Below are 24,242 nucleotides of genomic sequence, written 5' to 3' on the forward strand. Positions count from 1 at the left end.
TTTTTAAAACACATGTAAGTCATCAGGCCCTGATGCTTTGAAATCACCATGCAAATAAACCCTAGGTCTGACCCTAATTGGTTATATCTGACAATGGCGGTGTTTTTGTGTTGTTGCCTTATTGAAGACATTGCTCAAACTTTTATTTTCAAGGTGTAAATTAAGGATTTGACCTTTGGTGGTTAGACTCGATGACAACGACACTCGAGGGCTTTTCCCTTTCTGAAGACATCGCTACTGGAGAAACTTTCTCATTGTCTTTGTAATGCCAAGAGATGGTTGGTGCAGATGGTCGTTGTTGTAGTTTGTTGACCACTGTTTTGATGGCTTCAAAGATTTTTTTTCCTTCCACCTAGGTATAGTTTGAGTGACTTTGCTCTTTTATTTTTTCGCACTGGAATTCTAATCATGTAGGGCCTGATGTGTTTTTATTGTTTTCGTATTCTTCCGTGTAACATTTTGAGTCAATAAAATCCGTCCTTTGTCAAAATTAAAAACTTTTCAAATTGATTTATTTTTTTCTACCATGATAACCATTTCGCGTCTCCTACCGAAATTCATAAATCTCGTGAATTTCAAGCGAAATTTCAAAAGTTTTCTCCCACGCAAACAAAGAGAGTGGGTATGAAGTGTCAATTTGGCCAACCCTAGTTTTCCTGTCCATCACAATTCACTCCCGACCTCCCCACTCCGTTCCCCATTTCCCCATCCGTGCGAGTGCGCCGGCGGCCAAGAGCATTGCGGCCAAATCTGCCGTCCCGCCGGCCGCCGGCCATGGAGGCCGCCGCAGCGCCCGCGGCGCCCGTGGCCAACCAGGGGGAATCCCATGGGACCGCAGCGAAGACAGCACGGTGCGGCAACTCCGACGAGAGCGCCGCCGATTACATCAGCAGGGTCCCCGATGCCGTCCTCTGCACCATCATCTCCCTCCTCCCCACCAAGGACGGCGGCCGGACGCAGGTCTTCTCCCGCCGATGGCGCCCCTTGTGGAGCGCCGCGCCTCTCAACCTCGAGGTCCGCGTCCCACACCCCGGCCGCGGCGTCCCCATCCGCACCTCCTCCGTCTTCCCCGATGCCGCCTCCGAGGTAATCTCCAAGCATCCTGGCCCCGCCCGCCGATTCTGCTTCCACGGCCTCTGCCCCGGCGACCTCCAAGACCAGGCGGAGAGCTGGTTCCGCTCCCGAGCCCTCGCCAAGCTTCAGGAGCTCGATGTCGGCTACACGAGCTGCGATGAACGTAATCCAGGGAGAAACCCGCTTCCGCCATCGGCGCTCCGCTCTGCACCTACCCTCCTAGCTGCCAAGATCAGCTCTTGTGTTTTGCCCCGAGAGATGGTGCCGTCCATGGGCTTTGACCTCCTCCAGCGTCTCTCCTTGATCTCCGTTTACATCTCAGCGGACGTCTTCCGCGGACTGCTCCCTGCTTGCCATGCCTTGGAGAGCTTACACATGTCCAACGTTCTTGGTACGCGTTGCCTCCATGTTCGCTCGCCCACTCTTAGGAGTATATGCTTCCGTGACACCTCTGGTAAAGTAGAGCTGGTCATCGAGGATGCGCCTCGCCTTGTGAGGATACTAATGCCTTTTGGTATCCGAGAAAATTGTGGTACTATCCGGGTAATTTGCGCGCCTAAATTGGAGATATTGGGCCCTTTGTTACCTGTCATCTCCAAGCTCCGAGTCTCCCAGGTAGCACCAGCATCATCCTTGAACCTTGCATTTGGCATTCCTAGTTTCCTACACGGAGATAAATTATTTTTCCATGTTCATTGTTTGTTTTCTTCAGGGAGTAAGTTCAGCCGACTTGGCAAACTCGATGCACACCGTGAAGATTTTGGCTCTTAGGTGTTGTGGATATGAATTGGATGGAGTTCTTAGTATTCTTAGGAGGTTCCCCTGTCTCGAGAAGCTCTATATCATTGTGAGTGCTCATCTTTGCTTGCTTTATAACTTCTAATTTTATTGACATCTTGTTTGTTACTGCTTTAATAATACAGCGACGCTTGACAGATTCTTAATATCCATTTTGCAGTTTCACAAACACTACGAGACGGATGCGAAAATCGAGCCTCAGTATGACCGACTATATCCAGTTGAATGCCTTCAAGCCCATCTCAAAATAATGGTGTTTGAAACATTTGTGGGCCATGATAAACAGCTTGATTTTGCCAAGTTCTTTGTTTTGAATGCAAAGGTGCTAAAATATATGGAATTTGAAGGAATATATGGTGCCAGGGACAGTGTGTCGCTGGCTTACCAGCACACGCTGCTACGAGTGGAAAACAGAGCTTCTCGAGATGCCCAATTTGAATTCAGGAGCAGATATCGCAATACTGCGATTCATCTCCGCAGGCATAGCCATGATTTGTCAATGGCCGACCCCTTCGAACAGCTATAGACCGGGTGGATGCCTGAAGATCGCGCTGCTCTTAGTGTCTTGTGCTCGTTTTGCAGGCGATGTTGATGTCAAATAATTGCACTGTCTTCCGCATAGACCTGCTCTTTTTCTAGTGTAAGGTTCCTCTGTAATTCAAGTACCTTATGAAGTTGCCCCTGTTAAAGCTGCAAGAGATGCTTTTAGATGCAAAAAGAATGCACTGTGAAAATTTCTGATGGGGAGGGATGCAAAAAATATGACTTTGGATTTGTACCTGGAGACAGCTGGTAAGCACAATTGTTTATGGCTTTGTTCTGCCTAAGCTGTGCTAGGAACACATCCCTGTGTCGGAAACTTCATTGTCTTTTCAGTTATCATATAGAAAAGCGCGAGATGTTTGCTTGCTGATTTAGTTTTCTCCGAGTGTTCATACAGCATCTGTTTGATGCTTACAAAGGTCAACCTGCAGGCTAGGCCCCTATGCATTTCTAGCTAGGAAGGAGAGGTTTCTGTTATTTTCTATCAGACTGAAGTTTTGCTACTGATCCTCATCAGCCCTGGGGGAATCCAGGACTGAATGCTGCATCTTGGTAATTGATCTTTCATCCAACAAACAGCATTAGATTGGGCTTAAGGACCTGCATCTTGGTAATTGATCCTCCTCCCTCCCCTTCCCCCGGCTCAGCATCTTGCTATAGTTGCCTACTCGCCTGGTAGTTGACCTTTCATCCAAAGTTCGAGTTTCGCCATCTTTTACAAATTTGCAAAGTAATTTTACCCTTTCCTGTACCAAGAAACGTCATTGGATTGGGCTTAGGGACCTGAAGATGATGTTGGTTTTGGCAGATGGTTATCCTCGTGTCGTGTGTACCACTTGACGCGCATCAACTTGTTTTTCTGCATTTGCTGTTTGCCAAAAGAAAAGAGAAAGTTGTTTTCTGCATTGCTGACTGAGAGATTTAGTTTTTATAGTTCTATTGTTGCAAGACTAGGCTTTTGCGGGAGGAGAGCCTATTCTCTCAAGGGTCTTGTGAGTAGTGTTTCGATGAGAGCATGTTTCAGAGCAAGTATATAGGGTGAAAAAAAATGTGGCGTTAGGCCATGTAGCTTTTGTTTCGCCCAACATTGTCTGTACCCTTAGTTAGGCAAAAGTGCATGACACAATCCGCATGGTCGGAAACCGCCGTGGCTTGGAGCCGAAACGCCACGGGCTCTTTGGTGACGTTTAGACTGCCCATAGTGGGAGTAACTTCTCTAGTAACATAGAGTTCAACTCAGAAAATTTGCTTATGTGGCAATGATTTAATGAGGGGAAAGATGATTTGAGTAACATATGTAGTTAATCATACTATGGGTAATTTCTCACGAAGTTCCAACATCACACATACCAAGACAAGATGAGTTTACAACCTGATAATTAAATTAAGTGTTGTATGACATGACACCACACATACAACCAGACTTGGCAAATCTGCACCCCTATACGTCTGCAAACGTGCTCGGGCATGCCCGAGGGCACTGACCGGCACTCCCTATATCCGCGCCTCCATACCCGCGTATCTCCACTAGTAGAAAAGGTGGAATTTGTCCCGGTTCGTAAGGGCCTTTAGTCCCGGTTCATGAATCGGGACTAATGGGTCGTTACTAATACCTCCCCCTTTAGTCCCGATTCAAACACGAAGCGGGACAGATGTGCCTCCATGTGGCCGGTGCGCCGAGTCCAGGCAGGGGGACCTTTGGTCCCGGTTGGAGGCACCAACCGGGATCAAAAGGCCTCCACACGTCAGCATTCCAGTGGCTGGGGTTTTTGTTTTTTTTGAAAGGGGGGGGGGGGTTGGGGGTTTTGGGGGGTTAATTTAGGTGTTTCATATATTGTGTTAGCTAGCTAATTAATAGAGAGAAGTGTCCTCTCTTATGTCCGTGCTTGGTTGACGCTGCGTACTATACATAGAGAGGCCCTCGACACGCTAGCTAGTAAGAAAATGAAGGAAACCATTAAGTACAGAAGTTCGTCATGCATACCGAGAGAAGTGATCGATCGACCTCTCCTTCTCCGAGAGATTGGTCGAACAACAAGTTTTCGTATTATCTATCCGACGCTACTGGCTACATACATACAATATGTAAGATCTCTTAATTACAATCCCATAGCAATTGAAATCAACTTCCACATGGTATTCTCCGGCTTTATTGATGACATGGTCAAGAAAGAATCCCGCCAATTCCTCTTGAATTGCTTTCATGCGATCTGGTTCTAGGAGTTCATTCCGCATCTGCCACGTCTAATTTGAAGAAGGGGGTTAATTAATACATATATATGAATGAAACTCAACAGAAATGATGGTGTAATAAAATGAAATTGTGAATATTATTGCTTACGCACTTCATATTGTCTTTTAGAGTAGCCCCGCTTATTTTTCAAAGTCGCGTTGTGGATGAACTCGCACACGTAGTATCCACAGAAATCATTCCCTTGTTCCTGCCACAAGCACTTTACGAGAAATAGAGGTCAATCAAACTGATAATGAAGCATTATAAATGGCATTGATGAAAGTATAGCTATAGAATCAACGGGAGATGCGCGCAACTAGCTAGCCAGTAGTACTTACTTTCGGGTATGTATATCGCAGCTCCTTCGGCAGTCCCGGAGCTTCTGCGGTGAACTGTTTCCAAACCCTGCAAGACAAAGAAAATAATTATTATTACTTGAGATATCAGGAAATGAACAAAAAGTTGCCGATATGGTGCGATAATGATCGATTGAACTTACTTGTTGAGCAATTCAGTCATGTCCGCATAGGTTTCGGGATCTTTTCGTCTCGAGTCTAAGACGGTTACTAGTCCCCGCTCAAGCTTAATCTCCAGAAGAACATAGTGGTACCTGCGCACGCATGCATAACTCATCAATTACATTACTATAACCTCGCTCGAGTAATAAGGGAAACCGAATATGCACACGACAGTAACACTCACTTGCCGTTGTAAGGAAAGAGTATGGTATCTTTGTTTTGATTTTTGATCAACGATTGTAGCAAGTTGTCCTCGGCCTCTTTGGCGTGCTTTTTAACCAGAAATTCATCTATGATATTTGTGTTAATGAACCCAATATCATAAATTTCTTGTTTTTTGCACTCGACGATCTTCAATCTGCATAATATATTGAGGATAATTAATTATAAATACATGCAATGAAAGAGCCGAGCTATATATAGAGACTTAATGACAGAAATAGTACTTACAGGCAGTAGCAAAAGACCGTTAATTTATCGAGGGCCTTTTGATTGAAGAACGCGAAGAACTCCTCAAATGGAACACACAACAGATCACTTGCAACGAGGTCGTGCTCCTCTTTAATGTTCAGATACAAACTATTCGTCCCCTCAGACTCTCTGCAGGTTTTCATGTACCAATTATGGAATCTTCGCATCATCGTTGTTAGAGATTTTTCATCTTTGACGAGAGGCTTCCCGTACTCGTATCTGTGTTCGTCCACCTCCATGAAATCAGGAAGTTGATCGTCAGGCAGGTAATCTTGTAGATTGCCATAACCGGCCACCATCCCCGGAGCATTAGCGATGATGTTGCCGCTAGACACATTGAGCGGGGGGCACGATTGGTTTGCTTGTTCGCCGAGCTGGTCAATTTTTTCGCAGCTGCTCGTTCTCTTGACCTTTGATGTCTGATAGTACTTCCCGGCCGCTCCGCTTGGAGATATGTCTGTTCAGTAATGCGCTCATAATTGGTTCTCGGCGGAGACTTTGCCGGTTTCCTCAGGGCATCGAGAGTGCGCTTTGCTTTCACCGGATCTACCTTCTCCTCCGGAGGTGGATGTCTCTTTGCTTTCACCCCTTCAAAGAACTCCTTCACGTGGGTCTGCACGATCGTCGCGTTTTCCTCCTTGGTCCTCTCGTACGGTAACTTCTCTAGAGGCTTGAGAGGTGGACCGTATCTGTATTGCCTCCCGCCTCTGGTTGTGTTGCTAGACGCCGGACCAGACGGAGCGGATGCGGTGTCTGTCTTCTTTCGTGCTTGCTTACAAGGCGGAGGAGAAGGACTACAACACGCCGGAGCAGCCGGGGCGGCGGCGGGTCTCTTCCGCCCTTGCTGACGAGGCGGAGAAGTAGGAGGCTGCTGGCTGATCAGGCGCGCCGGCGCAGGCGGAGAAGGAGGCGGAGTGCCGCCACGTGCCGGAGAAGGAGGCGGAGAGCCGCCACGCGCCGGAGAAGGAGGCCCAGTGCCCTGATCGGCACTCGCCGGAGGAGGAGGCGGTGGAGGAGGCGGAGTGCCTTGACTCGCCGGCGGAGGAGGAGGAGGCGGTGGAGGAGGCGGAGTGCCCTGACTCGCCGGAGGAGGAGGAGGAGGCGGAGGCGTCCAGTTCGGAAGGTTGATGAGCTCCTTCCGCCATAGGCATGGAGTCTTCAGAGCAGAACCCAACCTAGTCTCCCTTCACCGGTAGGGTGGTCAAGCAGGAGGTCCTCAAATCCCTCCGTTATTTCATCCACCATCACCCTAGCATATCCTTCTGGAATCGGCCGGCATTGATAAGTTGCGCCAGGTCCAGTAGGATAAACAGAGCCAACAGCCGCCTTGACCTTCAAATTCATCCATCGCGTAATAATGTGGCAATTTTGAGACTCCATGATAGCATCCATGGGATAGCCGGCAGGAGCCGACAAGACATGCTCCGGCTGAAGCAGCTCGGTGGAAGCCACGCTGCTTCTCCGCTGAGATGGCGAGGTAGCTTCGGGGGAAGCTTCGGCAGGTCGTTTGTTGCGTTCTGCTGCTTCTCGTTCCTCTTCTCGTTCCTCTAGCCCCATTACCCTTTTGTGCATCGCCTGCAGTTGGCCCTGCTCTAGTTTCTTCCTCCTCTCGTGGGTTTTGTAACCCCCTGCATCCGGAAAACCAACCTTCCACGGAATGGAGCCTAGCGTGCCTCGTGTCCGTCCAGGGTGCTCAGGATTCCTGAGGGCCATTGTGAGCTCGTCCTTCTCCCTGTCTGGAAGGAACGTCCCTCGTTGCGCTGCATTGATATAGAGTCGAAGCTTCTTGACTGGTATTTTCAGTTGCTCGTCCGTCCAACGGCACTTCCCTGATACAGGGTCCAAGGTTCCACCAGTCCCGAAGAACCAAGTCCGGCAAAGGTCTGGCCAGTTCATTGTCTCTGGTTCGATCCCTTTTTCAAGCAGATCATTCTCAGCCTTGGACCACTTAGGCCGGGCTTTGAGGTAGCCACCTGACCCCGTGCGATGGTGAAGCTTCTTCTTCGCAGCATTTAGCTTGTTTGTCGCCGACATCTTCTTACTCTTTTCCGATGTCTTGTGGGCCACAAATGCGGGCCAGTGATCTTTGATCTTCTCATATTTGCCGATGAATTCTGGTGTCTCTTCTTTGTCGACAAACTTGTTCAGCTCTTTCCTCCACCTCCTGAATAGGGTTGCCATCTTCTTAAGAGCACAAGACTTGATTAATTGCTCTTTAACTGGCTTCTCCGGATCCTCCTCTGGCGGTAGGGTGAAATTTGCCTTCAGCTGAGTCCAAAGATCTTCTTTCTGCATATCATTGACATAAGACACCTCAGGGTCTTCCTCCTTAGGCTTATACCATTGCTGGATGCTGATCGGGATCTTGTCCCTAACAAGAACCCCGCACTGAGCAGAAAATGCGTTCTTTGTCCGGATGGGTTCAATCAGTTCGCCGTCGGGCGCGATTTATCTGATCTCAAACCTTTCATCCAAGCTCAACTTTTTCTTCGGGCCTCGTCTCCTTACCGAAGTTGTGCTCGATCCGGAGGGCTAGAAATTAAAAGGAAGAAAGACGAGAGTAATTAATATGTGTACATATACCAAAACAATGGATGCATAAATTAACTAGTCAGCACGGGCTTAACTAATATATATATATACCTGGCCGGACTCGGTTCGGTCACCGGAGCAGTCAGCACGGTCTCCTTCTTGTACCTCCATTGTGTCACCGGAGCCATCATGGACATAGCCATCTTCTTGTACCGGCATTAATGGACCGAAGCCATCATGAACATAGCCCTCTTCTTCACCCAGTCCTTCCTGACCATCAGTGTCGTTGAGAAATGACGCAACTTCATCACTTCCTTGTGCGACTATGTCCCCCAACATCGCTTCTGTTGCTTCGTCTCGGGAGTGCTCCATAGTTTCTGCAAATATTTACAACATGTCAATTATTATTCAAACATTGTACATATGGATATATATTAGTGGCAAACGTAGAATTAGCTAGCTAATCACAATAAGGAATCATGTTAGTGGCCTCGATGCTGCTTCTCTAGGGTTTGGGGTGGCCTCGACACAACGCTTCAAGGGTTTGGGGTGGCCTTGACGACAACACTCTTTTAACTTGGTAAATTTGGGTGGCCTCGAGAGAGTTAATTTGTCGGGTAGGGGCGCGCCGGGAGGGGGTAGGAGACGGCCAACATCGTTTTCTCTCTAGGGTTTGGGTGTCCTCGAGAGTTTTGGTCAAGCGAGAGGGCCGAGGGGGGGTGCTGTCGTGGTATAAGTTATCACGGTCGAGAGGGGGTATATATATCGACTGCCCCCTCATGTCGAAGTTATCTCGAGGGGGTTATATCGACAACGACGCGACATACATATACATGGGAAAATAATGTTATCGGGGAGGGGGTATCGGTACCCCCCTCCTCGTGTTGAAGTTTCTTCTTTCTCCTCTATTCCTTTTATTCTTCTTCTTCTCCTCTTCTTTTTCTTCTTCTCCCTCGAGAAAGGAAAATAAGGAAAAGGAAGAAAAGAGGAAGAAGGAAGAAGGAAGAAGAAGAAGAAAAAAAAAAGAGGAGAAGAAGAAAGGAATAGACGAGAAGAAGAAGAAATAGAAAAAAAATTCTATTTTTTCTTCTTCTCCTCTATTCCTTTCTTCTTCTCCTCTTCTTATTTTCCTTTTTCCTCTCATTCTTTTTCTTTTTCTTCTTCCTTCTTCCTTCTTCATCTTTTCTTCCTTTTCCTTATTTTCCTTTCTCCTCTACACTAACCTAAAATGCACTAACCTAAAATCACCAAAAAATCTATGAACAGAAAAAAAATCCTAACTTTTCTAAAAATCTATCTTTTGCATATATGAAAACATTAATACACATATGAACAAAAAATACATATATGAACAAAAACATGCTCTGAACAATTTTTTTATACATTTTGAACATCTACATACACATAGCCACATACATACACATGTACATTATATATATATATATGAACAAAAAAATTAAACTAATAAAAGTGAAAAAACAGAGCCGGGGCGGCGCGGCGGCTCACAACGGGGGCGGCTAGCGATGACGATGGCGACGGTGGGGGCGGCGAGGGCGCCGGCGCGCGGGGGCGGGACGGGGCAGGGGCTCGGGGCGGCACGCGCGCGCGGTGACGGGGACGACGGTCTCGGGCGGCACACAGGGACATGGACGAGGAGGGTGGGCTCGGGGAGGCACACGGCGACGGGGACGAGGACGGCGGGCTCGGGGAGGCACGCGCGCGTGGTGACGGGGACGACGGTCTCGGGCGGCACACAGGGACATGGATGAGGAGGGTGGGCTCGGGGAGGCACACGGCGACGGGGACGAGGACGGTGGGCTCGGGGAGGCCGGCGACGAGGACGCGGCGCGGGCTCGAGGAGGCCGGCGACGAGGACGGCGCGGGCTCGAGGAGGCCGGCGACGAGGACGGCGCGGGCTCGGGGAGGCGACGGCCTTGGCGGCGGCGACGGCGACGGCGAGGTGGAGCAGCCTGGCAGCGTCGAGGAGGTCGGCATCGTCGGGGGCAACTGGCGATGAAATTCTGAATTTTTGCAAAGTGTTTGCTTATATAGCAAAGCCTTTGGTCCCGGTTGGTGGCACCAACCGGGACTAAACATTAGTCCCAGTTGGTGCCACCAACCGGGACCAAAGGCCAGTTTTCGGCAGCCCAAAGGGCGGGAAGCGGCGGCCTTTGGTCCCGGTTGGTGCCACCAACCGGGACAAAAGGCCCCTATGCTGCCCGCGTCGCGGCCAAAGTTTAGTCCCACCTCGCTAGTTGAGAGGGCTCAAGAGTGGTTTATAAGCGCTGCTGCGCCCACCCTCTCGAGCTCCTCTCAACTGCAGGCTTTCGGGCCTAATCTCAAACTTTGCTGCTGTGGGCCTATTGGGCCTTCTGCGGGCCTGAATCTTGGCCCAGGTTGGGTTTCTAGTCGTATTCAGGCCGTGGTGGCCCAATAAGTGGCAGTTTTTTTAGTTTTTTTCCAGTTTTTTGTTTTGTTTTTGCATTATTTATTTTCTTTTGTTTTTTGCTTTATTTTTTAATTCTTTTTGCTTTTAGTTTTAGAAAAATTATAAACTTTCTGTTAGTGCCATTAGTTTTCAAATTTGAAAACACTTTTTTGTTTTTTTATTTTCTTTCTTGCTTTATTTATTTTATTTTGTTTCTACTTACAACAAAATACTTATTGATGCTATTTTTTTATTTTTCCAGTTTTTTTTGTTTTCGCATTATTTATTTTCTTTTGTTTTTTGCTTTATTTTTTAATTCTTTTTTTATTTTATTTTAGAAAAATTATAAACTTTCTGTTAGTGCCATTAGTTTTCAAATTTGAAAACATTTTTTTTGTTTTTTTGTTTTCTTTGTTGCTTTATTATTTCTTTTTGTTTCTACTTAAAACAAAATACTTATTGTTGCTATTTTTATTTTGTTTCCAGTTTATTTGTTTTGTTTTTTGGATTATTTATTTTCTTTTGTTTTTTGCTTTATTTCTTAATTTCTTTTGCTTTTAGGTCAGTAAAATTATTAACTTTCTGTTAGTGCATTAGTTTTAGAAAAATTATAAACTTTCTGTTGAGAGTGTTCTTGATGAGAACATAGTTGGCAAGGAGCGAAACGGGATTAATGGTATTACGAGGGCCGAACCATAAGACATTAAAGCATTTCAAATGAACTCTGAAAAACTTGAAAGTTGGCATGGTATCATAAATTCACTCACATAGCATGTGCATGTACAAAACGGACAATGGTATCATACTCGTCTGTTATAAAGTTGGCATGGTATCATCATAATAGTTGCGGGAGAAAGTCTTCACTTTTTCTTCGCTTGTGTCATTTGCTTACTGCGCCGTAACCATGGATAATCTTCATCGTTTATCAGGATGCTGGGGTCAGCCTTGACTTTGAAGGGAGGAATTTCATGAAACTTTTCATAATCTTCAGACATGTCTGTCTTGCCCTCCACTCCCACGATGTCCCTTTTTCCTGAAAAAACTATGTGGCGTTTTGGCTCATCTTATGATGTATCGCTTCCTTATCTTTTTCTTTTTCTCGGTCTAGTAGACATGTCCTTCACAGACATAACATGTGCCACATCATTGGCTAGGACGAACGGTTCGTCAGTGTACCCAAGATTTTTCAGATCCACTGTTGTCATTCCGTACTGTGGGTCTACCTGTACCCCGCCTCCTGACAGATTGACCCATTTGCACTTAAACAAAGGGACCTTAAAATCATGTCCGTAGTCAAGTTCCCATATGTCCACTATGTAACCATAATATGTGTCCTTTCCCCTCTCGGTTGTTGCATCAAAGCGGACACCGCTGTTTTGGTTGGTGCTCTTTTGATCTTGGTCAATCGTGTAAAATGTATTCCCATTTATCTCGTATCCTTTCCAAATCATAACAGTCGAAGATGGTCCCCTGGACAACAAGTACAGCTCATCACAAACAGTGTTGTCACCTCTGAGACGTGTTTCCAACCAACTGCTGAAAGTCCTGATGTGTTCACATGTAATCCAGTCGTCGCACTGCTCCGGGTGTTTGGAGCGCAGACTGTTCTTGTGTTCATCGACATACGGGGTCACCAAGGTAGAGTTCTGTAGAACTGTGTAGTGTGCTTGAGACCAAGAATATCCGTCCCTGCATATTATTGAGTCCCTTCCAAGCGTGCCTTTTCCAGTCAGTCTCCCCTCATACCGCGATTTAGGGAGACCTATCTTCTTAAGGCCAGGAATGAAGTCAACACAAAACCCGATGACATCCTCTGTTTGATGGCCCATGGAGATGCTTCCTTCTGGCCTAGCGCGGTTACGGACATATTTCTTTAGGACTCCCATGAACCTCTCAAAGGGGTACATATTGTGTAGAAATACGGGGCCCAGAATGACAATCTCGTCAACTAGATGAACTAGGACGTGCGTCATGATATTGAAGAAGGATGGTGGGAACACCAGCTCGAAACTGACAAGACATTGCACCACATCACTCCTTAGCCTTGGTATGATTTCTGGATCGATCACCTTCTGAGAGATTGCATTGAGGAATGCACATAGCTTCACAATGGCTAATCGGACGTTTTCCGGTAGAAGCCCCCTCAATGCAACCGGAAGCAGTTGCGTCATAATCACGTGGCAGTCATGAGACTTTAGGTTCTGAAACTTTTTCTCTGCCATATTTATTATTCCTTTTATATTCGACGAGAAGCCAGTCGGGACCTTCATACTAAGCAGGCATTCAAAGAAGATTTCCTTCTCTTCTTTGGTAAGAGCATAGCTGGCAGGACCTTCATACTGCTTTGGAGGCATGCCGTCTTTTTCGTGCAAACGTTGCAGGTCCTCCCGTGCCTCAGCTGTATCTTTTGTCTTCCCATACACGCCCAAGAAGCCTAGCAGGTTCACGCAAAGGTTCTTCGTCACGTGCATCACGTCGATCGAAGAGCGGACCTCTAGGTCTTTCCAGTAGGGTAGGTCCCAAAATATAGATTTCTTCTTCCACATGGGTGCGTGTCCCCCCCAGCGTCACTCGGAACAGCTAGTCCGCCGGGACCCTTTTCAAAGATTACGTGTAAATCATTGACCATAGCAAGTACGTGATCACCGGTACGCATGGCGGGCTTCTTCCGGTGATCTGCCTCGCCTTTGAAATGCTTGCCTTTCTTTCGACATTGATGGTTGGTCGGAAGAAATCGACGATGGCCCAGGTACACATTCTTCCTGCAGCTTCCCAGGTATATACTATCGGTGTCAAGTAAACAGTGTGTGCATGCATGGTATCCCTTGTTTGTCTGTCCTGAAAGGTTACTGAGAGCGGGCCAATCGTTGATGGTCACGAACAACAACGCCTTTAGGTCAAATTCCTCCTGTTTGTGCTCATCCCACGTACGTACACCGTTTCCATTCCACAACTGTAAAAGTTTTTCAACTAATGGCCTTAGGTACACATCAATGTCGTTGCCGGGTTGCTTAGGGCCTTGGATGAGAACTGGCATAATAATGAACTTCCGCTTCATGCATATCCAAGGAGGAAGGTTATACATACATAGAGTCACGGGCCAGGTGCTGTGATTGCTGCTCTGCTCCCCGAAAGGATTAATGCCATCCGCGCTTAAAGCAAACCATACGTTCTTGGGTCACTTGCAAACTCATCCCAGTACTTTCTCTCGATTTTTCTCCACTGCGACCCGTCAGCGGGTGCTCTCAACTTCCTGTCTTTCTTACGGTCCTCACTGTGCCATCGCATCAACTTGGCATGCTCTCCGTTTCTGAACAGACGTTTCAACCGTGGTATTATAGGAGCATACCACATCACCTTCGCAGGAACCCTCTTCCTGGGGGGCTCGCCGTCAACATCACCAGGGTCATCTCGTCTGATCTTATACCGTAATGCACCGCATACCGGGCATGCGTTCAGATCCTTTTACGCACCGCGGTAGAGGATGTAGTCATTAGGGCATGCATGTATCTTCTGCACCTCCAATCCTAGAGGGCATACGACCTTCTTTGCTGCGTATGTACTGTCGGGCAATTCGTTATCCTTTGGAAGCTTCTTCTTCAATATTTTCAGTAGCTTCTAAAATCCTTTGTCAGGCACAGCATTCTCTGCCTTCCACTGCAGCAATTCCAGTACGGTACCGAGCTTTGTGTTGCCATCTTCGCAATTGGGGTACAACCCTTTTTTGTGGTCCTCTAACATGCGATCGAACTTCAGCTTCTCCTTTTGACTTTCGCATTGCGTCCTTGCATCGACAATGACCCGGCGGAGATCATCATCATCGGGCACATCGTCTGGTTCCTCTTGATCTTCAGCAGCTTCGCCCGTTGCAGCATCATCGTGCACATCGTCTGGTTCCTCTTGATCTTCAGTAGCATCACCATATTCAGGGGGCACATAGTTGTCATCGTACTCTTCTTCTTCGCCGTCTTCCATCATAACCCCTATTTCTCCGTGCCTCGTCCAAACATTATAGTGTGGCATGAAACCCTTGTAAAGCAGGTGGGTGTGAAGGATTTTCCGGTCAGAGTAAGACTTCGTATTCCCACATATAGGGCATGGACAACACATAAAACCATTCTGCTTGTTTGCCTCAGCCACTTCGAGAAAATCATGCACGCCCTTAATGTACTCGGAGGTGTGTCTTGAACCGTACATCCATTGCCGGTTCATCTGCGTGCATTACAGAACATCATGAATAGATAATTAAGTGACCAAATTAATAGAAGTTCATCATCACATTAAAACCAAAGTACATACATAGTTCTCATCTAACAACATAAAGCTCTGCAGAGCATCTAAATTAATTAAACCATACATTGAAACTATGTAAAACATTTCAATGCGAAAACAAATGCGATCATAATCGCAACCAATGTAACAACTGATCCAACGGCATAATGATACCAAGCCTCGGTATGAATGGCATATTTTTCTAATCTTTCTAATCTTCAAGCACATTGCATCCATCTTGATCTTGTGATCATCGACGACATCCGCAACATGCAACTCCAATATCATCTTCTCCTCCTCAATTTTTCTTATTTTTTCCTTCAACAAATTGTTTTCTTCTTCAACTAAATTTAACCTCTCGACAATAGGGTCGGTTGGAATTTCCGGTTCCACAACCTCCTAGATAAATAAAATCTATGTCACGTTGTTCGGCATAATTGTCATAAATAATAAATGAACCAATAGTTATGAAAAGATAATATATACCACATCCGAGTCATAGATAGGACGAGGGCCGACGGGGGCGGATACCAAAACCATCGCACTATATAAGATGCAATAATAAAAGTAAGAAAATTATATAAATATCTATATAAACATACAAGTAAGAATTTTTTTCCTTTCAGAAAGAAGATAAGAACAAGAGGCTCACCACGGTGGTGCCGGCGACGAGATCGACGCGGGCGATCGACGGCGGTGAAGACGGGGACGGGACGTGACGGACCGCTAAACCTAGACAAATATTGAGGAAAATGGAGCTTGGAGAGGAGAAAGCTTAAGTAGTGTGGCTCGGGCATTCCATCGAACACCTCGTGTGCATAGGAGGTGAGCTAGAGCACCACAAAGCTCTCCCCTCGCCGGCCATGAAAAACAGAGCAGTGGGAGTGCTCTGCTCGCGGGCGAGGGTATATATAGTCAACTCATTGGTCCCGATTCGTCCCATGAACCGGGACTAAAGGGCAGCCTTTGGTCCCGGTTCATGCCACCAACCGGGACCAATGGTGGTGGGCCAGGAGCGAGGCTCATTGGTCCCGATTCGTCCCACCAACCGGGACCAAAAGATCCAGACGAACCAGGACCAATGGCCCACGTGGCCCGGCCGGCCCCCGGGGCTCACGAACCGGGTCAAATGCTCCCATTGGTCCCGGTTTTGGATTGAACCGGGACTAATGGGCTGACCTGGCCTAGACCATTGCCCTCTTTTCTACTAGTGCTCATATCCCGTCCCCTACATTCATACCAAACCATGCAACGTTGATAAAAACTACATAGATCATGAGTGTACATACAAATGCACAATTGGTTCATCAAAAGATCACAACCGGATCTTCAAAAGATAGCCAAAGTTCACATAATACACATAATACGGCGGACAAATTCAAACTACATCTAAAAACTTGAAATTAAGACGGATGTTCACCGCTTCCTCGCCGGCCCTTTGCCCTTCCGGCCACCGGCGCAGCTATAGGAGTCCGCGACAGGAGGTGGGTCCCGATCTACTCCCGTGTGAAATTTCATGAAAAAGTACCAGGGAATGTATTCGTGACAAAAAAGAAAAAAAATCCTATATGTAGAAAAAAAACTCTTTGGACAATTTTTTTCGGACAGTATTTCCTTCGCCACAGACACGTTTTCTGGTATTTTTACATGAAATTTCACACTGTAGTAGATTGAGAACCCAGGTTTGATACCCCCAATTTCATTTTTTTTAATTTCTTTTGGTAATATTTTAATTTAATATTCGTATAGGGTGTGGAGCACCCAAGAGCTCCAGTGTATTTTCCCATATCCATGTGACTACTCTAAGTTACTCCCCACTATGGATAGTTTTAAGCGTCGCTCGGAGCCGAGGGACATATTTACTGAAACCACCACATTTGAGGATAGGGTAATAACTTGGTATCACTTTTCACACAACTCACGAGCGAGTAACGGAGAGCACAACCATCAACTTTGCGCCTAACAAGTAACGGAGAGCACTGGTCGTTTGATTTGCTCATGGAAACAACCGTTTTGACTTATTGGGCCCACCTGTCATGCTAATGTAGCTGACGGTGTAATACATCGAGGATGGCCTCTCGGTGGGGAGCTTGTCAGGCTTGCCTCAGGGCCCAAGAAGCTTGGCGGAAGATGACTACATGAGGGAGCCTTGGAGCCCAGATAAACATCAAGAGATCATCTTGGCGTACAAGCCAAGATGGCGACGGTTCGATCAGTTCCATCTTCTGTAAAACCTTACCCCTATCACCTATCTAAAGTAAGTGCTAGGGCTAGCCATCCCATCTACTCCTATAGAAACATGCTCTCACTAGTCATATATCATCCCTCTTGTAACCCTCGCATGAGGTACTTCACCATGGATACAAACCAGAAGCGGACATAGGGTGTTAACCCTCTAAGTTGGCCTGAATCTGGGTAGCATCTCGTGTAACCTTGGTACTTCCGTCCGCGTTGGCCACCCTACCGAGGGTGCTGACGTTTCTATGTATCGTTAGTTCGCGCGCGAGACAGGGGGCTGCGCTGGCTGGAGACTGAATCCAGATCAGATCTCCCCTCGCTTCCGGCGGTCTCCCATCGAGAGAAAAGCCTCACCATAGGCTCCTTCAACTTCACCATGGGCTGGGTGGGCCGGGCAGACATCAACCCACCGGCCTACCTCCCCCGCATCGTCTTCTTCGGCGCACTGGTGTGGTGGTGATCGTCATCGACCATCACGGTGACCTTCGCGTGGGTGTCCTGCCGCCCAAACAGATTGCGTCAGCGATCTCCTCGAGGTCCACAAGATCTTCACCACTGACCTCCTATTCGGAAGGTGACGATCTGGCACCAACAAACCGAGTGCTCGAGGCCCTTCACGCTCGCCTTGAGATCGGATCACTGCATCGACCTAATAGTGAGCCACCGGCCCCCCCTCGACGTCACACCTGGTCTATATGGTATGCGACAATTGCTTCATTGGCCACATATCATAGTTCTTCATCCTGGATGGGTACACCCCGGATTGTAGCCTCAACGCTGCTAGCCTATGCATCGTCTCCATCTCAGAAACAGAAAGGCGAGGAGGCCGACGTCATCTCCATCACCGAGACCGGAGATAGCTAGGCAATTGTGGCACCAACAACTAACGACAAGGTCGTCCCATAAGTTATCACTTTGGAGCTGGTCTTGATGACAACACCAAGTGGCCCTCCAAAAAATAGCTCTTCAGCGCCAGGCATGACCCCACTCACCAACCTCACCACCTAGGTTGTGGCAACGCACATGATTCCACCCGTGTACAGTGACACCGGCTTCAGACCCGGTAATCGCCACAACTTTCACGCCTCCGGCTGCCGCTCCACTGGACCAACACCTCAACGGTCCAGGAATGGACCCCCCGAGGTTCAGGACTCTTGGAGTCGGCATCTCCAGCCTCGTTGACAGATTCTATATCGCCTCTATCATCAAGTCATGCGGAAGCACGACCAACAATCCATGCGATCGAAAACCAACAACGTGCGCTTGAAACGTCATAGATATGTGATGTCGAATATGAAACCCACACTACAACAATGATATAATCATGTGAGTTTTTTACCCGCACAACATTTACAACAATGAAAGATGTCTCCAAGGACACAAAACCAAGACAAAGCATGTTTCAATCTTGGTTAGGCCGGGTTCTCTTTTCAAACATGGACTCCACATGTGAAATGACACATCCAAAAAGCGCTTGTCGACGGGAGGACTTTAGATCTTCATAGTAAATACTGCCGCCGACAGTGCAAAATCGCTCTTATATTATGGCACGGAGGGAGTACGGAAATACTTGTCATCAAAATAAAGAAAAAGGAATGTATATAGATGTATTTTAGTTCTAAATACATCCTTTCTTGTCCATTTTGATGACAAGTATTTTCGGAAGGAGGGAGTATAATTTTTCAAAGTTTTTTTTTTACCGTGATTTCCATTTCCCGTCTACCAGAAATTCATAAAAATCGTGAATTTTCATCGAGATTTGAAAGTTTTCTCCTACGCAAACCCTAGCTGTTCTGTCCATCCCAATTCACACCCGACCCACCCACCCCATTCCCCATTTCCCCATCCGTGCGAGTGCGCCGGCGGCCAGGAGCGGCGGGTGGAGCATTGCGGCCAAATCTGCCGCCCCGCTAGCCGCCGGCCATGGAGGCCGCCGCAGCGCCAGCGGCACCCGTCCCCGACCAGGGGGGTTCCCAGTGGACCGCATCGAAGACGGCACGGAGGCGCGACTCCGACGAGAGCGCCGCCGATTTCATCAGCAGGGTCCCCGACGCCGTCCTCTGCACCATCATCTCCCTCCTCCCCACCAAGGACGGCGGCCGCACGCAGGTCTTCTCCCGCCGATGGCGCCCCCTGTGGCGCTCCGCCCCTCTCAACCTCGAGGTCCGCGTCCCATACCCCGGCCGCGGCGTCCGCACCTCCTCCGTCGCCCCCGATGTCGTCCCCAAGGTAATCTCGCAGCATCCTGGTCCCGCCCGCCGATTCTGCTTCCACGGCCTCCGCCCCGGCGACCTCCACGACCAGGCGGAGAGCTGGTTCCGCTCCCGGGCCCTCGCCAACCTTGAGGTGCTCGAAGTCGGCTACAAGGTCCACGGTGAAAAAGAGTTAGAAGAACTTATTCTGGCGAGAATTTCCCTGCCGCCATCCGCCTTTCGCTCTGCATCTACCCTCCTCGTTGCCGAGATCGGCTACTGTGATTTGCCCCGAGAGATGGTGCCGTCCATGGGCTTTGACCTCCTCGAGCTTCTCTCCTTGATCTCCGTTTCCATCTCAGTGGAGGTCTTCCGCGGACTGCTCTCTGCTTGCCGTGCCTTGAAGAGCTTACACATGTCCGGAGTTCGTGGTGCTAGTTGCCTCCATGTTCGCTCGCCGACTCTTAGGAGTATATGCTTCCGTGACAGCTCTGGTAAAGTAGAGCTTGTCATCGAGGATGCGCCTCGCCTTGTGAGGTTACTAATGCCTTTTGGTTCCCGAGATGATTGTGGTACTATCCGGGTAATTTCTGCGCCTAAACTGGAGATATTGGGCCCTTTGTTACCTGTTGTCTCCAAGCTCCTAGTCTCCCAGGTATCATCATCATCATCATCATCATCATCATGATCCTCAAACCTTGCATTTGGCATTGCTACATGGAGGTAATTATTTTTTTCATGTTCATTTTTTTTTCAGGGAATAAGTTCAGCCGGCTCGGGAAACTCGATGTATACCGTGAAGATTTTGGCTCTCAGGTGTTCTGGATATGAATTGGATGGAGTTCTTAATATCCTTAGGAGGTTCCCCTGTCTTGAGAAGCTCTATGTTATTGTGAGTGCTCATTTTGCTTGCTTTAAAACTTTTGATTTGATTGACATATTGTTTTAACCCAGAGACGCTTGACAGATTCTTAATACCCATTTTGTAGTTTCACAAACACAAAGAGATGGATAAGAAAATTGAGCCTCAGTATGACCGACTACATCCAATTGAATGCCTTCAAACCCATCTCAAAACAGTGGTGTTTGAAGTATTCATGAGCCATGATAAACAGCTTGAGTTTGCCAAGTTCTTTGTTTTGAATGCAGAAGTGCTAAAGAAAATTGAATTTGATGGAATATATGGGGCCTACAACAGTATATCGCTGGCTTACCAACACAGGCTGCTAAGAGTGGAAAACAGAGCTTCTCGAGATGCTCAATTTGAATTCATGAATAGACATCGTGATACTGAGAAACATCTCAACAAGCATAATTTGTCAGTGGCTGACCCCTTCCAACAGCCATAGACAGGGTTGATGCCTGAAGATTTCACTGTTCTTAGTGTCTTGTGGTATGTCTAATGATTGCATCATCTTCCGCATATTCCTGCTCTTTTTCTAGTCTAAGGTTCCTCTGTAATTCTGGTAAGTTATGACTGTTAACACTGCAAGAGATGCTTTTGGATGCAGAAATAGTGCACTGTGGAAAATTTCTGATGGGCAGGGATGCAAAAATATTACTTCCAAAATTTGTAGCTGTTAAGTGGTAACCCCATCTGCCAAAACTCCTCCTATGGTCTTATCCTGTGCAATCGGCTGTGACTTTGTTCTGCCAAAGCTGGGCTAGGAACACATCCTTGCGTTGGAAACTTAATTGCCTTTTCAGTTATCATATATACATAAGGAGAGAAGTTTGATGGCTGATTTGTTTTTTATGTGTGTGTGCATATATCATTTGCTTGATGCTTACAAAGGCCTTTGCATATGGCCCCTATGCTTAAGCATGTTTCATTGCTGATTTGTGTGTGTGTGTGTGTGTGTGAGAGAGAGAGAGAGAGAGAGAGAGGGGGGGAGGGAGGGAGGGAGGGAGGGCAGGCTTTTCTAGCTAGAGTGAAAGCTCTCTGTAATTTTTCAAGGTACGCTATCATGTGTCAGCTGAAACATGGTATGGTTGCCTAGTAGATCTTTTTATTGAAAGATCATGAGTTTACTGAAAGGAATCCGATTGAGAAACAGCATTGGATTGGGCTCAAGGGCCTGATGATAATGCTGGCTTTGGCAGCCAGGGTTCCTTGTGTGTACTGTCTGACGCTCATCAACTTGATTTTCTGCACTTCTGTTTGCCAAAAGAAATGAAAAAAGTACTTGTATTTTTGTTGCTTAGTTATTTTTATAATTTTGTTGTTTGCTACACTAGGCTTTGGCCGGGCCGCTAAGGCTGAGCGCGGGCCTATTTTTTCACTCTCAAGTAAAGGATACCCGAGGCATATATGGAATTTGAATGCAAAGGTGCTAAAAAATATGGAATTTGAAGGAATATATGGTGCCAAGGACAGTGTGTCGCTGGCTTACCAACGCACGCTGCTACGAGTGGAAAACAGAGCTTCTCGAGATGCCCAATTTGAATTCAGGAGTAGACATCGCAATACTGCGATTCATCTCCACAGGCATGTCCATGATTTGTCAGTGGCCGACCCCTTCGAACAGCCATAGACAGGGTTGATGCCTGAAGATTGCGCTGTTCTTAGTGTCTTGTGCTTGTTTTGCAGGCGATGTTGATGTCAAATGATTTCACAGTCTTCCGCATAGGCCTGCTCTTTTTCTAGTCTAAGGTTCCTCTGTAATTCAAGTACCTTATGAAGTTGCCCCTCTTAAAACTGCAAGAGATGCTTTTAGATGCAAAAAGAATGCACTGTGGAAAATTTCTGATGGGGAGGGATGCAAAAAATATGACTTTGAATTTGTACCTGGAGACAGCTGGTAAGCACAATTGTTTATGGCTTTGTTCTGCCTAAGCTGTGCTAGGAACACATCCCTGTGTCGGAAACTTCATTGTCTTTTCAGTTATCATATACAAAAGCGCGAGATGTTTGATTGCTGATTTAGTTTTCTTCGAGTGTTCATACAGAATCTGTTTGATGCTTACAAAGGTCACCCTGCAGCCTAGGCCCCTATGCATTTCTAGCTAGGAAGGAGAGGTTTCTGTTATTTTCTATCAGGCTGAAGTTTTGCTACTAATCCTCATCAGCCCTGGGGGAGTCCAGGACTGAATGCTGCATCTTGGTAATTGATCTTTCATCCAACAAACATCATTAGATTGGGCTTAAGGACCTGCATCTTGGTAATTGATCCTCCTCCCTCCTCTTCCCCCGGCTCAGCATCTTGCTATAATCGCCTACTTGCCTGGTAGTTGATCTTTCATCCAAAGTTCGAGTTTACCGAAATGATTCGATCGCCATCTTTTTATAAATTTGCAAAGTAATTTCACCCTTTTCTGTACCAAGAAGCGGCATTGGATTGGGCTTAAGGACCTGAAGATGATGTTGGTTTCGGCAGATGGTTATCCTCGTGTCGTGTGTGTGCCACTTGACGCGCATCAACTTGTTTTTCTGCATTGCTGTTTGCCAAAAGAAAAGAGAAAATTGTTTTTCTGCGTTGCTGACAGAGAGATTTACTGTAGTTTTTATAGTTTTATTGCTGCAAGACCTGAAAATTGTTTGCGGTAGCCTATTCTCTCAAGGGTCTTGTGAGTAGTGTTTCGGTGAGATTGACCTACATTCTGTTGCTGGACATGCGATCTTTCCCACAGGCTGAAAGAATTTGCAGGAAGCCTTGTGACCTACAGGCTGAAAGAATTTGCAGGAAGCCTTGTGACCTACAGGCTGAAAGAATTTGCAGGAAGCCTTGTGACCTACTGTGGAGCTATGGTGTTTTCAGAGCAAGTATATAGGGTGAAAAAACTGTGGTGTTAGGCCATGTGGCTTTTGTTTCGCCCAACATTGCCTGTACCCTTAGTTAGGATCCGCATGGTCGGAAACCGCCGTGGCTTGGAGCCGAAACGCCGTGGCTCTTCGGTGTCGAAACCACGGGCTCTTTGGTGACGTTTGGACTGCCCATAGTGGGAGTAACTTCTTTTTTTTTTCACGAAAAACTTCCAATCTATTCATCTTCAAACATGGTAGTACAATGAACGCTAGAAATAATAAAAAATACATCTAGATCTTAGACCACCTAGCGACGACTACAAGCACTGAAGCGAGCCGAAGGCGCGCCGCCGTCATTGCCCCTACCTCGCTGGAGCTGGGCAAACCTTGTTGTAGTAGGCAGTTGGGAAGTCGTCGTGTTAAGGCTTCATAGGATCAGCGCACTAGAACAACAACCGCCGCCGTTGAAGAGTGGCATTAATTGGAAGGATCCAACCTCAAGACGCACGAACGTAGGCAAGCTATGATAAAATTCGAGCAAATCCATCAATGACAGATCTATCGGAGACACATCTCCACACGCCCACCGACAATGCTAGACACACCATCAGAATGGGGACTGGACGAGGAGAACCTTATTCCATCTTCAGAAAGCCACCGCTGCATCGTCTTCCTCAGTAGGACACAAACCCTAACAAAACTTGTTGGAACATCTAAAGACGGAGCCTTCTCGCCGGCAAGGACCCGGATCCACTGCGCCGCCAGCCATCGGAGACGAGGCGGACCGGCGGCGGAGCCAGCAGGAGACAGAAGAAACCTAGCCTTTTCTCTTTTCTTCAAGTAGTAACATAGAGCCCAACTCAGCAAATTTGCTTATGTGGCAATGATTTAATGAGAGGAGAGATGATTTGAGTAACATATGTAGTTACTGATACTATGGGTAACATCACACATACCAAGACAAGATGAGTATATAATCTGATAAATGAAGTGTTATATGACACCACACATATGTTAGAGCATCTACAACCGGACTTGGCAAATCCGCCCAACTATATGTCCGTGGACACGCACGGGCATGCCCGAGGACACTGACCGGCCACTCCCTATATTCGTGCCTCCACACCCACGTATCTCATATTTTGTCCAGTATATTCATACTAAACCATGCAACATTGATAAAAACTACTTAGATCAT

General features: G+C 47.1%; 2 protein-coding genes across 3 annotated transcripts; both read left to right on the plus strand.

Moving 5' to 3' along the window:
- The first annotated feature begins 649 nt into the window (after positions 1-649).
- On the plus strand, positions 650-2,712 carry LOC123155759 (putative FBD-associated F-box protein At3g50710). The gene is made up of 3 exons (XM_044573894.1): positions 650-1,689; positions 1,787-1,921; positions 2,033-2,712. Exons 1-3 carry the CDS (start codon positions 775-777, stop codon positions 2,396-2,398), a joined length of 1,416 nt encoding a protein of 471 aa, XP_044429829.1. The 5' UTR covers positions 650-774; the 3' UTR covers positions 2,399-2,712.
- Positions 2,713-18,906: 16,194 nt separating this feature from the next.
- On the plus strand, positions 18,907-21,042 carry LOC123155760 (putative FBD-associated F-box protein At3g50710). 2 transcript variants are annotated; one of them, XM_044573896.1, is made up of 4 exons: positions 18,913-19,954; positions 20,057-20,191; positions 20,289-20,692; positions 20,811-21,042. In XM_044573896.1, exons 1-3 carry the CDS (start codon positions 19,031-19,033, stop codon positions 20,646-20,648), a joined length of 1,419 nt encoding a protein of 472 aa, XP_044429831.1. In that variant the 5' UTR covers positions 18,913-19,030; the 3' UTR covers positions 20,649-20,692; positions 20,811-21,042. The 2 variants fall into 2 exon arrangements, with proteins under 2 accessions (XP_044429830.1, XP_044429831.1); XM_044573895.1 differs by having other exon boundaries at positions 18,907-19,954; positions 20,289-20,912.
- The last annotated feature ends 3,200 nt before the right edge of the window (positions 21,043-24,242 follow it).

This window comes from Triticum aestivum, chromosome 7B (assembly GCF_018294505.1).
Source record: "Triticum aestivum cultivar Chinese Spring chromosome 7B, IWGSC CS RefSeq v2.1, whole genome shotgun sequence".
Lineage (NCBI taxonomy): Eukaryota > Viridiplantae > Streptophyta > Magnoliopsida > Poales > Poaceae > Triticum > Triticum aestivum.

Excerpts from the sequence above, each read along its gene's own strand:
- LOC123155760 (XM_044573895.1), top strand. The coding sequence starts at position 19,031 with ATGGAGGCCGCCGCAGCGCCAGCGGCACCCGTCCCCGACCAGGGGGGT. Across the intron at positions 19,955-20,056 it reads CCAAGCTCCTAGTCTCCCAG|GGAATAAGTTCAGCCGGCTC; the intron begins GTATCATCATCA and ends TTTTTTTTTCAG. Across the intron at positions 20,192-20,288 it reads TTGAGAAGCTCTATGTTATT|TTTCACAAACACAAAGAGAT; the intron begins GTGAGTGCTCAT and ends CCCATTTTGTAG.
- LOC123155759 (XM_044573894.1), top strand. The coding sequence starts at position 775 with ATGGAGGCCGCCGCAGCGCCCGCGGCGCCCGTGGCCAACCAGGGGGAA. Across the intron at positions 1,690-1,786 it reads CCAAGCTCCGAGTCTCCCAG|GGAGTAAGTTCAGCCGACTT; the intron begins GTAGCACCAGCA and ends TGTTTTCTTCAG. Across the intron at positions 1,922-2,032 it reads TCGAGAAGCTCTATATCATT|TTTCACAAACACTACGAGAC; the intron begins GTGAGTGCTCAT and ends TCCATTTTGCAG.